This window comes from Rhinichthys klamathensis, unplaced genomic scaffold (assembly GCF_029890125.1).
Source record: "Rhinichthys klamathensis goyatoka isolate OS25496 unplaced genomic scaffold, OSU_Roscu_1.1 h1tg000394l_1, whole genome shotgun sequence".
In the NCBI taxonomy this organism is placed as follows: domain Eukaryota; kingdom Metazoa; phylum Chordata; class Actinopteri; order Cypriniformes; family Leuciscidae; genus Rhinichthys; species Rhinichthys klamathensis.
In genome coordinates this window covers 331294-349877 of record NW_026606896.1, presented here as the reverse complement: position 1 = coordinate 349877, position 18584 = coordinate 331294, and the positions used below count along the sequence as shown (strand labels likewise).

The window sequence follows — 18584 nt, the reverse complement described above, 5'->3', positions numbered from 1 at the left end:
CAACTCTGGCCCTCAAGTCCACTTTCCTGCAGATTTTGCTGCATCTCTGATCGAACAGCTGTAAAGGCTCCTCAAGGTCTCAGGATTACGAGTTGATTAAGGTTGGACTGGATCTCGAAGGCCAGTGTTGAGAATCCCTGCTTTAGACTATTACAGACTCAATCAGATACACTGCTGTTCAAAAGTTTTGGATTTGGATGAAGTTTTAAAGATTTTTAATATTTTTAAAATAAGTCTATTCTGCTCACCAAGCCTGCATTTATTTGATTAAAAAAAAAAAACTATGTGAATATACAGTAAAGTGTAATTTATTCCTGTGATCAAAGCTGTATTTCAGCATCATTACTCCAGTCTTCAGTGTCACATGATCCTTCAGAAATCACTCTAATATGAGGATCTGATGCTCAAGACACAGTTATGATTATTATCAGTGTTGAAAACAGTTACTTGCATTTTTATTTCAGGATTCTTTGATGAATAGAAAGTTGAAAAGAACAGCATTTATCTGAAACAGAAGCTTTTGTAACATTAAACACTACCGGTCAACAGTTTGGGGTCAGTAAGAATTTATATTAACTTTTTTGGGGGGAAAAAATAAAAGAAATCAATACTTTTACTCATCAAGGATAAATTAAATTGATAAAAGTGACAGTAAAGACATTTATGTTACAAAAGATTATATTTCAGATAAATGCTGTTCTTTTCAACTTTCTATTCATCAAAGAATCCTGATTTATTTTTGTACACATCTGTTTTCAACACTGATAATAATCATAAATGTTTCTTGAGCATCAGATCCTCATATTAGAGTGATTTCTGAAGGATCATGTGACACTGAAGACTGGAGTAATGATGCTGAAATACAGCTTTGATCACAGGAATAAATTACACTTTACTGTATATTCACATAGAAACAGGTATTTTAAATTGTCATAATATTTAAAAATATATATATTTTTTTTATCCAATAAATACAGCTTTGGTGTGCAGAAGAGACTTATTTTAAAAACATTAAAAATCTCACCGATTCCAATCTTTTGAAGGGCAGTGTGTGTTCTAGTATGTTCCCGTCAGGAACCGCTGTAAGCAGACACAGGGTTTGCAGGAGGGTGTGTGTGACATGTCCAGAGTTTAGGAGTTCATTTCTCAGTGGAGAAGGCCCTCTTCATGAGCGGCGGAGGCGTCTTGCCCGCCTCGTAGACGGAGTCCGGTGGAGGAGCGCTGAGACAGCACCAGTCTGGGACGCGGCCCGTCTGGTTATAGTAATCTCTGGACACCGAGCGACTCCCTAAAATGTCCTGCAATGCCCCAAATATAGCACCTACACGGGAGGAAACAGAGCAGCCTTGAGTAAACGGCAGAAAACACACTGGCCCCTATCACACACTCGGTGCAACGCAAGTGTGTTTCGCTAGTTTCAGCCCGACGCAGTTTTCATTTTCACGTCCTGCGACACGTTGTTTAAATAGCGAATGCATGTGTGTCCATGGGCTGCTGGTCTGAGAACGAGTGTGTGTTCAGGAGAGTTGCTGTTTTGAGGAACTGAAATAGACTGAGCCGTTGACCAACTGAGACCTGGGCTGAAGTCTAGAGTGTTAGTAATTTGAGCCTATAAGCGGGTCCACAACGCGTGTACCCTCTGCTTATTACACACACACTCCGCTTATTACACACACACACACTCCGCTTGTTAAACACACACACACTCCGCTTATTACACACACACACACTCCGCTTGTTAAACACACACACACTCCGCTTATTAAACACACACTCTAACTATTGCACACACACTCTGCCTATTGCACACACACACACTCTGCTTATTGCACACACACTCTGCTTATTGCACACACACACTCTGCTTATTGCACACACACTCTGCCTATTGCACACACACACTCTGCTTATTACACAAATTCCTCCATGTCAATAGTGAATCCGCCGCGGCGCGAGCGCAACTGGCTTCTAAAGGGAATGTGAGACGAGACTCTGATTGGTTTATTGCACGTTACGCCCAAAACACACCCGTGACTCATTAAGAGAATAGAGACGACTCTTTTAGACCAGCGCTGACCACAGCCTTAGAGTAAAGGGATTTGAGGTTTTTGATGTCACTTTGAATGACAGAAGTGGCAAATTGACGGTCAACTCGCCGTATCGGCTCAAATAAGCAATTGGACTTATTACGGGCTCAACAGTCCTTTCCAGTCCGTCTTCCTCCATTTGAGAACAACGTGTGTTCAAAAAGTAAAGAAATGCTTATATTAAGCTGGGCGCACACGGTGCGATTTTTTTCCCACTCGGAGAGACGTACTATATCTATGTACCTCAGCAAGACGACCAACCCTGTGACGTAACGTCGAGATGACGGCACCCTTGCTCCAAAAGCTATAACAAAACATCCCTTTTCTTTAAAATGGTTACATTAATCGTGTTTATTTTTTTTTTATAAAGTGGAAATCAGTTTACTAAATTATGTAAACTTGACTGACTGCTTCATTTCCACTTTAAAGGTGCAGTGTGTAACTTTTTCACTCTACTAAAGCATAAAAATAACATATGTTTGCATATATTGAGGAAACATGCTGAGTTCACACACTCGCTTCTCTGAAAAACACTTTTACACACAGTCATTTTACTCTGAAATGGAATGTAGGGGTGGAACGGTACACAGAAGTCACGGTTCGGTTCATACCTCGGTTCAGACATCACGGTTCGGTACAATGGAGGGAAAAGCAAAACAAAAATGCAGAAGGCATTGTATTTTTTAAATAAGTTTTATTATTAAAGGCATAGAACCAGTTTATTTGTAGTGCACTGACAATAGTTTTATATAATTAGTTTATTAATTAAATTAATAAAAAGACCTTGCGATATGTTTGGTAATTGTACCTTTGGTAATGTTTTTTATGTTTCCACTGTTCGATCGCGCCCGCGCCTCTCTCTCTCTCTCTCTCTCTCACACACACACACACACACACACACACACACACAGTTCGATCGCGCCCGTGCATCTCTCTCTCTCGCGCGCACACACACACACTCCAGCATTGCAATCTTGACATCGCAGCCCATTATGCGGTCACACCAAACGCGAATAGAGCGTCAAATTCGCGTCTATGGCGTCTAGTTCGACGCTAGTCCAAAGCGAATAGGACGCGCGTATAAAGCCAACGTTTGAAGTGAACGCGCTAAGCCGATGGTACAGATTATGTGTCCCTAAAGAACCCGCGTATCTAACAGTAGTTCCGCATTAATTTAATTTAAACGGGAGTTTTATTTATTTTTATACCGTGTATTCTCCGTGTAAATTCGTGCACCGAACCGTGACGCCCGTACCGTTTCGGTTCGATACGAATACATGAACCGTTCCACCGCTAATGGAATGTGTGTTATTGTTTTGGTCTGTGATACTGCACGCGCTCGTTCCTGTTGCGTGTCTCAAACTGGCGAACCGTGTGAGCCGTGTCGAGTCCGCGGAGGCGGGACAAACGACGATCTCTGATGTTTTGAGTTCGACTGCAGTACCTATTCCGACCACTAGTTGCCATTCTTACAGACTGCACCTTTAAAGCCTAGTTCACACTACATGATTTTAAGCCCGATTTAAGCCCGTTTTGCAAATCGTTGAGCTCGCCGACAGGTCAGGGTGTTATCGCGTGCAAATCGCGGGGGATTAGCGGGCGATGAACGCTCGCCAATCTGTTAGCATGAAAGAGCCAACAACGCATCAAAGACGCTCGCAGACGCGTCGCCGAGCCCAGAAAAATATCTAGCATGCTAGATATCCAGAGCTGTCGCACGACTCAAGCTCACGTGATGTCATGAGCTACAGCCAATCAGAGCAAGGCATGTTCGCGTGTTGTGTTCTTCTTCGCTGGGTATTGGCGCGCGTGCCGTTTCGCGTCATTTCCGGTTCGTTTTATCGCGTGATTTTTCGTGACAAAACATGGTTTGTAGACAAGATAGAATCGTTGGGTGACAGAGTTGTTGTCAACTCATGTAGTGCGTTACCTCCTGTTGCGGATCAATCACGTCGTGTCGTGTGGTGTGAACAGCTCAACAACTTGAACACTCCTGATTTCACAGAGAGCAAGTCATGTAGTGTGAACCGCACAGTTCAGCCCGACGTTTTAAAATCATGTAGTGTGAACTAGGCTTAAAGGGACCATCAAAAAAAGTGAAACCCAAATCATTTCCCGTCCCATGCGGGTCAGGAGTCTGGAAAGCCGTGGTGTCGGCGCTCACCTCCGAGCCAGGCGGTGCCGTTGGGTTTAGCGGGCGGGCTGTGGATGCGGAAGCTCTTGGTCGCGAGAGCATCATGGTACTTCGGCTTCTCCACCAGCGAGCGGATCTCCGCCAGGAGGCGGGGCAGGAACCCGGGAAGCATGGCCGTGCCGCCGATGATCACCAAGTTCTCTGACAGAACCTTGCGAGTGTCGATGGGACACTAGTGTGGTACAAACGAAACACACATCAACAAGGTGAATGCTGGGAAAAGAGAGGCAGGGTGGATGATACTAGCGTGTTGCTTTGTGATTATACACACACTACCAGTCAAACGTTCTGGATCGGTAAGATTTTTAATGTTTTTAAAAGAAGTCTCTTCTGCTCACCAAAGCTGCAGTAATATTGTTAAATATGGTGACAATTTAAAATAACTTTTATTTTAATATATAGTAAAAGAATCATGTGACACTGAAGACTGGAGTAATGATGCTGAAAATTCAGCTTTGATCACAGGAATAAATTACACTTTACTGTATATTAGAAAACAGCTGATTTACATAATAATCATATTTCACAATATAACTGTTGTGGTTTTATATCACATAAATGTAGCTTTGGTGAGCAGAAGAGACTTCTTTTAAAAACACTGAAAATTTTACCAATCCAAAACTTTTGACTGGTAGTGTAAATAAACAAGTAATGCATATAATAAACAAACTAAGCAATTAAAGATGCAACATTTTGCAACAAATGAAACATTTTTGAGCAAAATCGTTGATGTTTACAGTTTTTCTCAGTGGCTTTGGGACATTTCTCAGATCACAACTGAAATCCTCAAAGTACTTGTTCAACCTCCACATTATCTAGTGCACATCATACCAGCAAATTCTCATTCGTTTGCACAAGTAAATAAACAAGGTGAATGCTGGGAAAAGAAACACAAACGTCACATTATCCTCAGAAAAGCCTTTCAGTGTCCATCAACTCCACAGAAGAGTAACTCTAGAGGACCGTTCTGGCACTGACATGCACTCGATCACTTCATCGGTTTTCTTCATTATTAAATGTATGTTTGAATAAATCCGTCATGAAAACAAGTTATTACAGCCACCGTTTTAATGTTTATATTTCAACAACGAATTGGACTAGAAACAATTACATCATAAAAAGTTTCATTATGTGTCATTTAAACGTTAATAAGCAACTCAGTTTGACTATTAAATAAATGTGATGATTAATTGACTGAATAAATTAATTAATTTTCAGTGTTTCAGTAAAAGATTAATTTCCGGTGCATCACTTCAAACAATCGACATATGATTTTTCAATTGCACTTGTCATTAGAAGGAACTTTTCTTCAGGACTCATTCATCCGACTGAGTTTGCCCCGACACACAACAGGCTGACCTGAGGACCTCATACTTCTTACCTTGACCAGCGTGTCCAGCATTAGCGTGGCGATGGACTTCTCCTCGTTATCCTGCTCGAACAGCATCTCCGCCACAGAGTCTCTGGAGAAGCGTCAGATTAGTGTGGGTCAGATTACCAGCCGAGAGCCGAGAGCCGAGAGCCGAGGGCCGAGAGCCGAGGGCCGAGAGCCGAGGGCCGAGAGCCGAGGGCCGAGAGCCGAGGGCCGAGAGCCGAAAGCCGAGGCGACGGGCAGAACGTGTCAGTCCTGCCGCTCATTACTCTCGGCTCAAACATGTGACCTTCAGCTGTGTGAATCGGGGAAAGCAGATCATGTGGTGTGAAGGTCTTTACCTGATGAAACCCTTGACATGCAGAATCTTCTGGCCATCCAGCGGATACTCCACGTCTGGAGGCGGAGCCGGTCTCTGGCGGACCAATCAGAACAACTGACGTTAATTAATTCCACTTCCATTACACAGTTCAAATAAGCAGGTCAGAGTTAATGTATCAACTCTTGTGACGCGTTAATAACTGACTTGATAAAACAAATATAATCCATTTTTAATTAAATTTAATCCTGAATTTTTCTGTATTTATTCCTTCATTTATTTTTTCGTATTTATTTAAAAATTATTATAAATTTTTTGACATTATATATTTGTATGCATTGTTTAATTTCTATATTTATTTATAGAGTAGAATAAAGTGAATATTTACATATATATATATTATGTATCAACTTGTGTGTTTAATACACGCTTAAATATGTTTTTGGTAAATGAGAAAAACTATATTTATAAAAAAAATCGAATAAAGACGGGACATTTCACTAAAGTATTATTGTATTCGTTTGATAAGGAATTTTATGTTTCGTTAAAAATGTAATCTTGATTTATTTTTATTTTTAAACACCATGTTTTTTTTTTTTTTATCATGGCAAGCACCATTGGAGACCCAAACCAGCAGAAATCATAAATAAATAAAACAATAGGAAAATAAAGAAACAACTGACTTGATAAAACAAATAGAATTAAAAATTGTTTTAATTCAATTTAATCCTGACTGTATCTGTACCCCCCCCCCCCCCAAATTTATTCCAAAATGAAATTTTATTCATTTTAACTTTAATATATATATATATATTTAAACATTATTTATAGAGGAGGATAATGTGAATAACAAAAGTCCCACAATTAAACTATGCAAAAACATTTAAGATTAAAATACATGTCAAAACTTCAAAAATACGTTCAGCTGAATCTTTCTTGAATACATCAGTTAAACAATAAAATAAGTATAAAATGTTGTCTATTTACGTTAAAAGGTCCTTCGTGTGACCTGAAAGCACGCTGGAGGTTGTGTTGTGTTGAGGAGTGTGTGTGTGCTCATATTTACATCAGTCACACGTATAAGTGTAGTTTAAAGAGCTCTCTGACCTCGGCTGACCCGTCCATGTTGAACTTGGCCTCCTGGATCTTCATTCCTCTCTGCAAGTCACTGACGAAACACGTGCGCACTGACCAGACCACACACACCTCGGTTAGTCCTCAGCCAACAGAACACACTGTTTAACCCATTTTACTTCACAGATTTCTGAGGGAACTGCTTTTGCAAGAATAAATGTAAAGCCGGTCTTGATTTTATGCACGGGGAAGTAAGAAAAGCATCTCTATATGACACACCTTTGATATCCTCCACTACCTCTTCTGGAATAGTGCCTGCAACAAACACCAACACATAATCAGACGGCAAGCCAGAACAAGTACGGTATTATAAAGCCATTATATATATATAATAAGGCCTCTAAATGATCAGAACTCGCTGTCACACTCGATCTCCTGCCGTCCTTCTGTCTCTGATCGAGAGATAGACTCTTTTATCCAGTAAAAGTCTTTTAGTGTAATTGAACAAACGTCCGTCCTCCACTCGAGCTTCACGAGTCTTTCTGTGTCAAATCTGAGCCGACTTCATCAAGTAAACGCCAGAATAACTTAGTAATATGTCAAATGCACCTGAAATGTGCTTGTCCTTTACACAAGTAAATCAGTCATTCACTTTATCTGGAAAAAACAGGATTTTTGTGGTGTAAATATAATTTATCCTGAAGCAATATTCCCATCAGTGTTCTATCAGCTTTGACATATACATCTGCATATTTGTGATATTTACATATAGTGTACATTACATACATACGTGTAATTATATACAGTCAAACCACTGTGTATTCACACACTTCAACATCTCTCACATTATCAGTGTATTCGCTATAGTTGATAAACATGAGCAGAACTCAGAGGATATTTGACTGGTTTTGTCCGTCCTTCTGTTAGACTCTCACACATGAGTTATGTTGAATATCTGTCAGCTGTTAAATTTAACTACACAATTAGACAATACCAGTTTAGATCAACCAGTGACCAAGCAATGCTTCATGTTGTTCAGTGTGTGTGTAAAAAGAGCATTAGCGATTACAGAAAACACACTTCAGCAAAACATCATCAGCTCAAAGTGGAGGAATCATGTTTGCTCCCAAATGTTTATAAAATGAAGAGATATTGGGTGTAATATGTCATAGTTTCCTTTATTTTGCTCTCCTCACTTACATAAATGATCTATTGTGTCCTGCACACACTAGTGAAACATGTCAAAAATTATATCTGGTGTGTGAATAATGTTTAGTTCGACTGTATACAAAATTATTATACACTACACAGACCCAGACCAGCGTTAATGTGGAGCCCTGTCATGGTTATAGTGACACTGATTATAGTTCTGTAGGATGTGCGGTGAAAGGAACCCTAGAATACGGGTCAGATGGGGTGTGTGTGTGTGTGTGTGTGTCTCTTACTGATGACGGCGGGGTTGAGGCCAGTGCCGGAGTCGGTGTCCAGCATGCATTGCTCACTCAGCAGAGCGTGCAGCTCCCTAAAGACCACACACACACACACACACACACAGTGAGAACACAAGCAGCTTTATCTTACACACCGCCTCGATTCATGCCACTCTGGACTTACTTATGAATGGCTTTTCCAGCCATTGGCAGAGCCTCCCATGCGGACAGGATCGGGATGCCTTCGTAGATCTAGTGCCTGTTAAAGTCATCCAACCTGATCATCGTAAACTGCTGTGAAACAACCGGTGCTGTATAACGCGCACATCATCCTGCCTTCAACAACATCACTGATGAGCCATTCACAATATGATCAGGGTGTGTGTGTCCCGTACAGCGCTGTAACTCGTGCTTCACTACTATAGAGCGATGCGTCGTTGGAGAAATCATCTCGCTCGTCTCGACTGTTTCCCGAAACCGTACTGTCGCAAACTGGTCGTTCAGGCGCGTTGGTTAATGATGTCACACACATGTGGAGTAATAACTACTGTTAATGAATCTGTCTGAGATCAAATTAACGCTAGATGCTTTGCTATAAATTACAGACATGCATCTGAGGAATATTTCTCATGTTTCTCAGTTATTTTGCTTTATTTCCAGATTCACTCATAGACTCGATCACACACACTAGAGCTCGTTCACACACACTAGAGCTCGTTCACACACACTAGAGCTCGATCACACACACTAGAGCTCGTTCACACACACTAGAGCTCGATCACACACACTAGAGCTCGTTCACACACACTAGAGCTCACTAGAGCTCGTTCACACACACTAGAGCTCGATCACACACACTAGAGCTCGTTCACACACACTAGAGCTCGTTCACACACACTAGAGCTCGTTCACACACACTAGAGCTCGATCACACACACTAGAGCTCGTTCACACACACTAGAGCTCGTTCACACACACTAGAGCTCACTAGAGCTCGTTCACACACACTAGAGCTCGATCACACACACTAGAGCTCGATCACACACACTAGAGCTCGTTCACACACACTAGAGCTCGATCACACACACTAGAGCTCGTTCACACACACTAGAGCTCGTTCACACACACTAGAGCTCGTTCACACACACTAGAGCTCCTTCACACACACTAGAGCTCGTTCACACACACTAGAGCTCGTTCACACACACTAGAGCTCGTTCACACACACTAGAGCTCGTTCACACACACTAGAGCTCGTTCACACACACTAGAGCTCGTTCACACACACTAGAGCTCGTTCACACACACTAGAGCTCGTTCACACACACTAGAGCTCGTTCACACACACTAGAGCTCGTTCACACACACTAGAGCTCGTTCACACACACTAGAGCTCGTTCACACACACTAGAGCTCGTTCACACACACTAGAGCTCGTTCACACACACTAGAGCTCGTTCTAACACACTAGAGCTCGTTCACACACACTAGAGCTCCTTCACACACACTAGAGCTCCTTCACACACACTAGAGCTCGTTCACACACACTAGAGCTCGTTCACACACACTAGAGCTCGTTCACACACACTAGAGCTCGTTCACACACACTAGAGCTCGTTCACACACACTAGAGCTCGTTCACACACACTAGAGCTCGTTCACACACACTAGAGCTCGTTCACACACACTAGAGCTCGTTCACACACACTAGAGCTCGTTCACACACACTAGAGCTCGTTCACACACACTAGAGCTCGTTCACACACACTAGAGCTCGTTCACACACACTAGAGCTCGTTCACACACACTAGAGCTCGTTCACACACACTAGAGCTCGTTCACACACACTAGAGCTCGTTCACACACACTAGAGCTCGATCACACACACTAGAGCTCGTTCACACACACTAGAGCTCGTTCACACACGCGCACTCTTCAAACACGACGTTTTAAATCTCTGAACAAACTCAAAGACGTAAATGACATTTGTATGTCTTCTAAATTAAAGACACCGGTTGCACTGAATGTCAGCTTGCTTATTTTGCTCAAGATCAGGATTTATTGAGTCCACATGTCATGCATTTAAAATAAATAAATAAATAAATAAATAAGTGTGCCATGTAATAGTGAGTAGGAACGAGTGAGAGCTAACAGCTAAAATAAGTGCAAAATTGCCATTTATTAATACAATTAAACTATAGCTACTCCACCGTGATGAATCCCCCTAAAAAACTATACAGCAATTGGAACAGCAATAGCAGTGTTTCTCACAGGATTTTAGGTAAAACTGTGGTAGGTGGACCTCTGTTTCTCTAGGGGGGTTCGGGGGCAAGCCCCCCGTAAGAACATTTTGTGTTCTTTAATGTTAAATTCAGCAGTCTGGTGCACTTTGAGAGTTCAAAATTAAAAGCTCCAATCCATATTCAGGGTGCAAATTAAGCAAAGAAAAATTCAAACCTCTTTTAGTTAGTGTCTGTCTACATTACACTACTACATAATAATAGTTATAATATTAATCCCATGATAGTAATAGCCATATATTGTAAAACAAATGCACTGAAAAATAAAGGAAACTTTCATAATTAGTTTTGTACTCATTTCTATAAAGATAATTGACCAATGCATTACACCGGCACTAACCCAGCGCCGCCAATTAAGCAAAAAACAAAAAACACGAATGGGCTGCCGATGTACGAGTTTTATGGGCCGTAAAAAAAAAAAAAAGATGTATCGGCCGAAAAAGCACGTCGGTCTACCGGGAATCTCCCGGTAGTCCCGATGGCCACAGAGATATAGATAGCCTACACTCTAAAAAATGCTGGGTTGTTTCAACCCAAATTTGGGTCAAATATGGACAAACCCAAATGTTGGGTTAAAAATGTAATTAAAAAATGTACAGTTGAAAGTGAAAGTTGAAGTTGGGTTAAAATTTTTAATTAAATTTTTAACCCAACATTTGGGTTTGTCCATATGTGACCCAAATTTGGGTTAAAACAACCCAGCATTGTTTAGAGTGTACATGCCTGGATGTCACACTTTAAATCCTACCTGTTGGCTTTCAGCATGCACTTATTTAGCTGCTGTTGCATCAATTGACATGCCATCTCCTTTTTCTTTCTTTTTCTATTTTCTTTTGTTTTATCCATCTTTTTCGACGACAACTCAACTCACAGCTCACGGCCCCCCTTCTCCATGAGGGCGCCTCTAGCCTGTTAGTCCTCTAAAATTTTATATAACATTGAAGAAATGCAGAAATGATTTAGAAACGCACAACAGCAGCTACATATAGAAAATACAATATATATATATTTTTTTTTAATTAATTAAATTGTAATTAATTTTTTTTTTTTTACCATCGCTTTGGCGCCCCCCATGGTGCTGCGCCCCTATGCGCCGCATATAGCGCATACCCACTTTTTGCGCCACTGATGTCATGCAAACAAGAAACTCTGCTTCTAACCGCAGCTCGAGATCTGTCGCTCACACACACCTCTGCGATCTTGTTTGCGGATGTTTGATGGTTTCGGGAAACACCGACTCGTTGAACTGCTGATAACGACGTAACCCGTTATTTCCCATGCTTTCGGGAAACACACCCCAGGACGACAGTAAATCGACTCAAAGTAGTTTTAAAGCGTATTTGCTGTGAAAGGATCCTGGTAAGACCAGCGTCTCAGTGTATCCGCAATCCATGACGAGAGCCGACTGGATCCCCAGAGACATGAGCGACATCAGGTGACCCGGAGCGAACAGCACCGACGGCACCTGCAACACACACACGGCTTTTAAAAGAGCATTTAAAACCAGCAAACATGGCTGACCGAAACACAAGATGAAGAAACAAAGTAGGTTTTAAGAGAAGATTTTAAAACAGTTGAAGCCGATCTGATGTAAACCGGACAGTGTGAAGGAGACTCTTCTGCTCACCAAAGCTGCATTTATTTGATACAGTAAAAACAGTGAAATATTATTCCAGTGTAAATCATCTGTTTTCTATGTGAATATACAGTAAAGTGTAATTTATTCCTGTGATCAAAGCTGTATTTTCAGCATCATTACTCCAGTCTTCAGTGTCACATGATCCTTCAGAAATCACTCTAATATGAGGATCTGATGCTCATAAACATTTATGATTATTATCAGTGTTGAAAACAGTGATATGTTTGTGGAAACTCATACATTTAATTTTTCAGGATTCTTTGATGAATAGCATTTTACTTGACATATAATCTTTTGTAACATTATAAATAATATAGTTTCCACAAAAATAGCATGTTGCTTGCATTGCTAGAATAGTTGTTAACATGAATTAACTCTATATTAACAGATCACTCCGACTGGCTGGAATACAGTAAAGCACAGTATGGAAGTTTAAGCATTCAGACCAAGTCTATTTTAACAAGATTTGCGAGATTATAACAAGTTTCAACTGGGTGTGGAATCCCAGATCAGAGTCAATCTGGCTTTCATAATGGGAATCCGTATGTCAGACTGATTCGTTTGTTGGATACGAATCCCCTGATCTTCTGATCTGAGGTCAGCGAGCTGTGGCCGAGTCCCCAGTGGAGAGCTGACTAGAACAGAAACCGAGGAGGACGAGCTCACCTCGAAGTGCTTGAAGAAGACCCTGGAGAGCGTCTCCCTGAAGTGTGAGGGACAGAGGAGGGACTCGATGAGGACCACGCGCCGGTCTCGGGGGTTCACCAGCAGATGCCTGAGGAGAAACAGCATCATGTGTTCGTCATGAGCCGAGCCGAGAACAGCATCTGAGAGCCACTAACTAGCTCTGGGGGGATTTTTAATCATAATAATAAATGTATTTTATTTAATGGCGCCTTTCATAACACCCAGGGTATACAGATCAAGTGCAGTAAAGTCTCAATAAAACATGTTATTAAAAAGCCTGTATGAAAAGACATTACAAGTCGTTTTACAAGTCAACAAGCACTCGCTACTGCGGACATCCATGGGAAGAGAGTTCCAGAGTTAATTCAATTATAAAACTACTATTGTTTTGCATTAATAAGCGTGGTTACTAATAATATTACATGTTTGTTTATTGGAAATTTGACAGTAAAGCACTAACTGTTATTAACAACAGTGTTGTGCAAAAAACTCATTTTTATAGGGAAAATGTATATTTGTATCTATTTATTAACTTTGTGTCACTTCCAACTGTGCAATATTACCTCTATTTATTCGCATATTTATTTGTATATTTGTGTCTATAGATTGTCTGTTTACAAAAGGTTATTGTGAAAATACAGTTGGTTTATTATTAATATTGTAATTAATTTTACTCTATTCTATTCCTATATTTTGTATCTTATTGGAGCTGCTGTAACAATGAAATTTCCCCAGTGTGGCATTAATAAAGTTAATCAAATCAAAATGTAAATATACTCCTAGTAATTGTGCCGTTGTTTTTCTATAGCGTCACACTGGACTGACCGACCACCTCCACGATTATAGAAGTAGCGCATTTTACTTGCTTTCTGAGTAATTCAGTCACAATTTGAAGAAAACTTTTCCTTTTTCATGAGATTTTGTGATTTCCCACTTTTTTCTCCATATATTATGGAGTGTAAATGGCAAACATTAGTCAATAAGTGCTCCTATGCCGCCATCTTCCAGTTAGAGGCTTTTTATTAAGTCCCCCTGTATACACTAATTGTATTCCTTAAAACTCATCTCTGATCACCAGAATTACACATTTAAGAGTTTTTTCCTTGGAAAAGAATTATTCATGCCTTAAAATATCTTGAATGTAACTCGACACCCTTGCCTCATTTAGTATGTGTGGCTCTATGAATATGCAAATGAGCCCCGCCTCCACTCACTCCCTCAGCTCAGAGATCCACTGGTTGACGATCACACGTTGATCTGATTGGTTACAAGGTCGTTTGTGACGTCAGAAACACCAGCGATTTCAAACCGTGTTTTTGAGGCTGTCTTTGGTTCACTGCAGTTTTAAGGAGGAAATACTCAGCAATGCTGTCGACTTATGAACTTACACATGGTGTGTCTTAAAGCATATTAAAAATAGACTTATAAACAACATTAAAAGCTGGATTTTCCCAACAGGGGGACTTTAAATAAAATTATTTGTTTGCCACAAAGTTTTAGTTTTACTCATCTTAAGACTTTTAGTTTTTTTTTTTAAATCATCACATTAAAAATAACATTAAAATTGGATAATATTTAAGGCTTTGAAGAGCTGGAAAAAGTATGAAGTGAAGCACTTGAAAGCCTTTGGAAAGGTTGCATGAACCCTGAGATGAATAATGAAGAAAAAAACATTCTGCCACAATACCATGGTTACAGTTATCGTTACAGTTACAGTTATCGTTACAGTTAGTTATCGTTACAGTTAGTTATCGTTACAGTTATCGTTACAGTTACAGTTACCGTTACAGTTATCGTTACAGTTACAGTTACAGTTATCGTTATCGTTACCGTTACAGTTATCGTTACAGTTATCGTTACAGTTAGTTATCGTTACAGTTATCGTTACAGTTACAGTTACCGTTACAGTTATCGTTACAGTTACCGTTACAGTTATCGTTATCGTTACCGTTACAGTTATCGTTACAGTTATCGTTACAGTTACCGTTATCGTTAGTTACCGTTATCGTTACAGTTATCGTTATCGTTACAGTTATCGTTAGTTATCGTTACAGTTATCGTTACAGTTACCGTTACCGTTACAGTTATCGTTACAGTTACCGTTACAGTTATCGTTATCGTTACAGTTATCGTTACAGTTACCGTTACAGTTATCGTTATCGTTACAGTTATCGTTACAGTTACCGTTACAGCTATCGTTACAGTTACAGTTATCGTTACAGTTACCGTTACAGTTACAGTTATCGTTACAGTTATCGTTATCGTTACAGTTATCGTTACAGTTACCGTTACAGTTACCGTTACAGTTATCGTTACAGTTACAGTTATCGTTATCGTTATCGTTACAGTTATCGTTATCGTTACAGTTATCGTCACAGTTATCGTTACAGTTACAGTTATCGGCCTACTTTAACCGGCTCGTTCATGACTCAGTGTTTTTCCTGATTTCCCGAGTCAAGCCGCTGGGAAACGACCTCACACAAAATTTAGTCGAACCGGCAGGAAAAAAAGTCGCAAAATGCAACATTTGTTCCCTGATGGCTGACTGTCGTACCTGAAGTACAGCAGGTGCACGAACTCCTTCAGGATGGTGTACAGCTCCTCAGTGTTGATGTTGTACTGGACGACGCGCACAGCCTGGAGACACGGCCATTTAAAGTCGGCATGAAATTGGAATATTGCATTGTTAAATGTTAATATCGGTGCACATCATTATTGTGTTAATAGTGTTGAATCAGAATCAGTTCCTCTTGCAGCATCTCTTCTCTTCTCTGATGATGTGGGCGGGGCTATAACCTGTCACTCACATGAGATCAGCCAATAGCAAACCACAACCATCCAATCAAATCCCCACAGACACAATCAAGCCCCGCCCACATGCGTTCGAGAAGCGTATCGGCACACACAATAGGAAAGAAAGGTGTACAGGTCAAACTCGAAAAATTATATCATACAAAAGTTAAATTTATGTTCAGTAATTCAACATGAAAGGTGAAACTAATATATTATATAGACTCATTACAAGCAAAGTGAGATATGTCAAGCCTTTATTTGTTATAATTGTGATGATTATGGCTTACAGCTTATGAAAACCCCAAATTCAAAATTAGAATATTGTGAAAAGGTTTTCATAAGCTGTAAGACATAATCATCACAATTATAACAAATAAAGGCTTGAAATATCTCACTTTGCATGTAATGAGTCTATATAATATATTAGTTTCACCTTTCAAGTTGAATTACTGAACATTAATTAACTTTTGTATGATATTCTAATTTTTCGAGTTTGACCTGTATAACTTCCCTTTAATGCTGACTTTGACATAGATCATATTACATTAAGGTTTAAAGCCTTTGTTACAGCAAATGTTGTCTGGTAAATATGATTAAGTTTATTAATTATGATTATAACTGGAGATTATGAGACCTCTTGAGATCCAGGGTGTTTAATTTCACTGGGAATGATGAATCTCGGCCCAGTCTCGCCAGCAAAGCCACATCTGCACATTACAAACACAAGAGAACAAAACCAGATCAGCACAAACACATTTCCGTGTCTCTTATGTGATGGAGTTTGCGTCATTGATTCTGTATACCATAATACTTTTGTTAGTGATTAATGATCATCAATTTAATAATGCACTGATGAATCGGGGCGTGTAACTCATGCAGGTCTCATATCGTATTTGACTAAAACATCGACTTTATTTACATTCGACGCACTAATAACAGTCACTTACTTTGTGTACGCCGCTCCTAAATCAATGACGACGGCTGTCTTCTCCCCTCCGCTGCCCAGGCCTTCAAACAAGGGCATTTTATTAATAGAAATAATTTATCAACAGGGAAAAAAAGATATTATTATTGTGTAAACACAACGCTGACACTCATAGCATCAGAGAGAAGGGCGGGGTCCTTCGCAATGGCTGCCTTGCATTCGCCTGAATAAAAATATTCTCGGCAACAGTAAATAATCGAACACGGAAACATTTCTACACGTTTACATGATCATTCTTTTGGACATTTTTCTAATGTGTGCCGACATGTGAATGTGTTTAATGAAAATCGTTCTGCATGAAGTATCCGCTGATCTGAGATCAGTTCTTCACAGTTTACTGTCCGCTTGAATGCGTGGGATTTGGGCGGATGACACTGAACCTAGATCAGCTCTCCGTGGACACTTTGAGCCAAGGCGCCTTCAGAAATTAATTTGACGAATCACTACTTTTAAAGCGATAATTCACCCAAAAATGAAAATTCTGTCATCATTTAAACACCCTCAAGTTGTTCCAAACTGGTATGAGTTTATTTGTTCTGCTGAACACAATGGAAGATATTTTGAAGAATGTTTGAAGAATGTTTGAATACTAGACAGTTGTGCTGCACCATTTTATGGAAGCTTGTTTCTGTCCCCAAAGAATAAAACATAAAAAAAAATATTTGCGACTTTTTATCTCAAAATTTCAAGTTTACATCTTTCTCAGAATTGCGAGATATAAAGTCATAATTGCGTGATACAAAGTCGCAATTGCGTGTTATGAAGTCAGAATTGCGAGATAAACTCACAATTGCAAGAAATAAACTTGCAATTCTTACTTTTTTTTGCAATTGCGAGTTTACACCACGCACCCAATTGCATGTTATAAAGTCAGAATTGTGAGATATAAACATTAAATTCTGAGAAAAAAGTCAGAATTGCAAGTTTATTGCACATTTATCTGACAATTCTTACTTTATAACACGCAATTGCGACTTTATATCGCGCAATTCTGACTTTACAACTCGCAATTGCGACTTTATATCACCCAATTCAGAATTGTGAGATGTAAACTCGGAATTGTGAAAAAAGTTTGTTGTTTATTCTGTGGCGGAAACGAGCTTCCATACCATTGACTTCCATAGTGTGGAGGGGGAAATACCATGGAAGTCAATGGTGCCCAAAAAACATTCGTTTTTGCTTACAAACATTCTTCAGATTATTTTGAGGGTGATTAAATGATTGGGCGATCGATCCCTTTAAAGCTTTAGCAAAAGTTTCTAGATATCCTAATTCAATTGATTCCATTTTTATTTTATTTCATCGAAAATAACCTATTACATTTTTGTATAGCCTATGCTATTTGGAATTAGCATTGTAGATGTTTTTGTTGCATGCATGCTTGTATTAATGCAAATAAAGTTCGTTTTTGATGAAAAAAAAACATGTCAAATAGTTTTATCATTAAACAAATACTAATACTATTTAAAGGTGCAGTGTGTAATTGTAGCAGCATCTAGTGGTGAGGTTGCGAACTGCACCCAACAGAAGTTACGGTGGCCGACAGGAAGTGATGTCGTCGTCTGAGACAGCAGACAGTCGCCAGTTACGCAATGAGGTTTCTTTACAAAGATAAATTAACAAATTAGGTTTACTTAATCATTCAGTAAAACGATATTTTATTGCGAATATTATTGTTACTTGTTTATCATTGTGTCAGTGTTT

The 18584-nt window shown here is 39.7% G+C and overlaps 1 protein-coding gene across 1 annotated transcript; it reads right to left on the bottom strand.

The window, feature by feature from the left end:
- Positions 1-1071: 1071 nt before the first annotated feature.
- On the bottom strand, positions 1072-17037 carry actr10 (actin related protein 10). The gene is made up of 13 exons (XM_056234392.1): positions 16843-17037; positions 16530-16602; positions 15657-15739; positions 13082-13190; positions 12135-12241; positions 8661-8729; positions 8492-8568; positions 7326-7361; positions 7080-7159; positions 5995-6068; positions 5663-5744; positions 4252-4453; positions 1072-1321 (listed from the first exon to the last, which is right to left on the bottom strand). Exons 1-13 carry the CDS (start codon positions 16917-16919, stop codon positions 1140-1142), a joined length of 1251 nt encoding a protein of 416 aa, XP_056090367.1. The 5' UTR covers positions 16920-17037; the 3' UTR covers positions 1072-1139.
- Positions 17038-18584: the final 1547 nt, after the last annotated feature.

What these genes read in the sequence shown, in the direction of transcription:
- actr10 (XM_056234392.1), bottom strand. Translation starts at nt 16,919, where the DNA reads ATGCCCTTGTTTGAAGGCCTGGGCAGCGGAGGGGAGAAGACAGCCGTC. An exon ending in TTAGGAGCGGCGTACACAAA is followed by an intron (nt 16,603 to 16,842) that starts GTAAGTGACTGT and finishes TGTAATGTGCAG; the next exon opens with ATGTGGCTTTGCTGGCGAGA. An exon ending in AACACCCTGGATCTCAAGAG is followed by an intron (nt 15,740 to 16,529) that starts GTCTCATAATCT and finishes CCGTGTCTCCAG; the next exon opens with GCTGTGCGCGTCGTCCAGTA.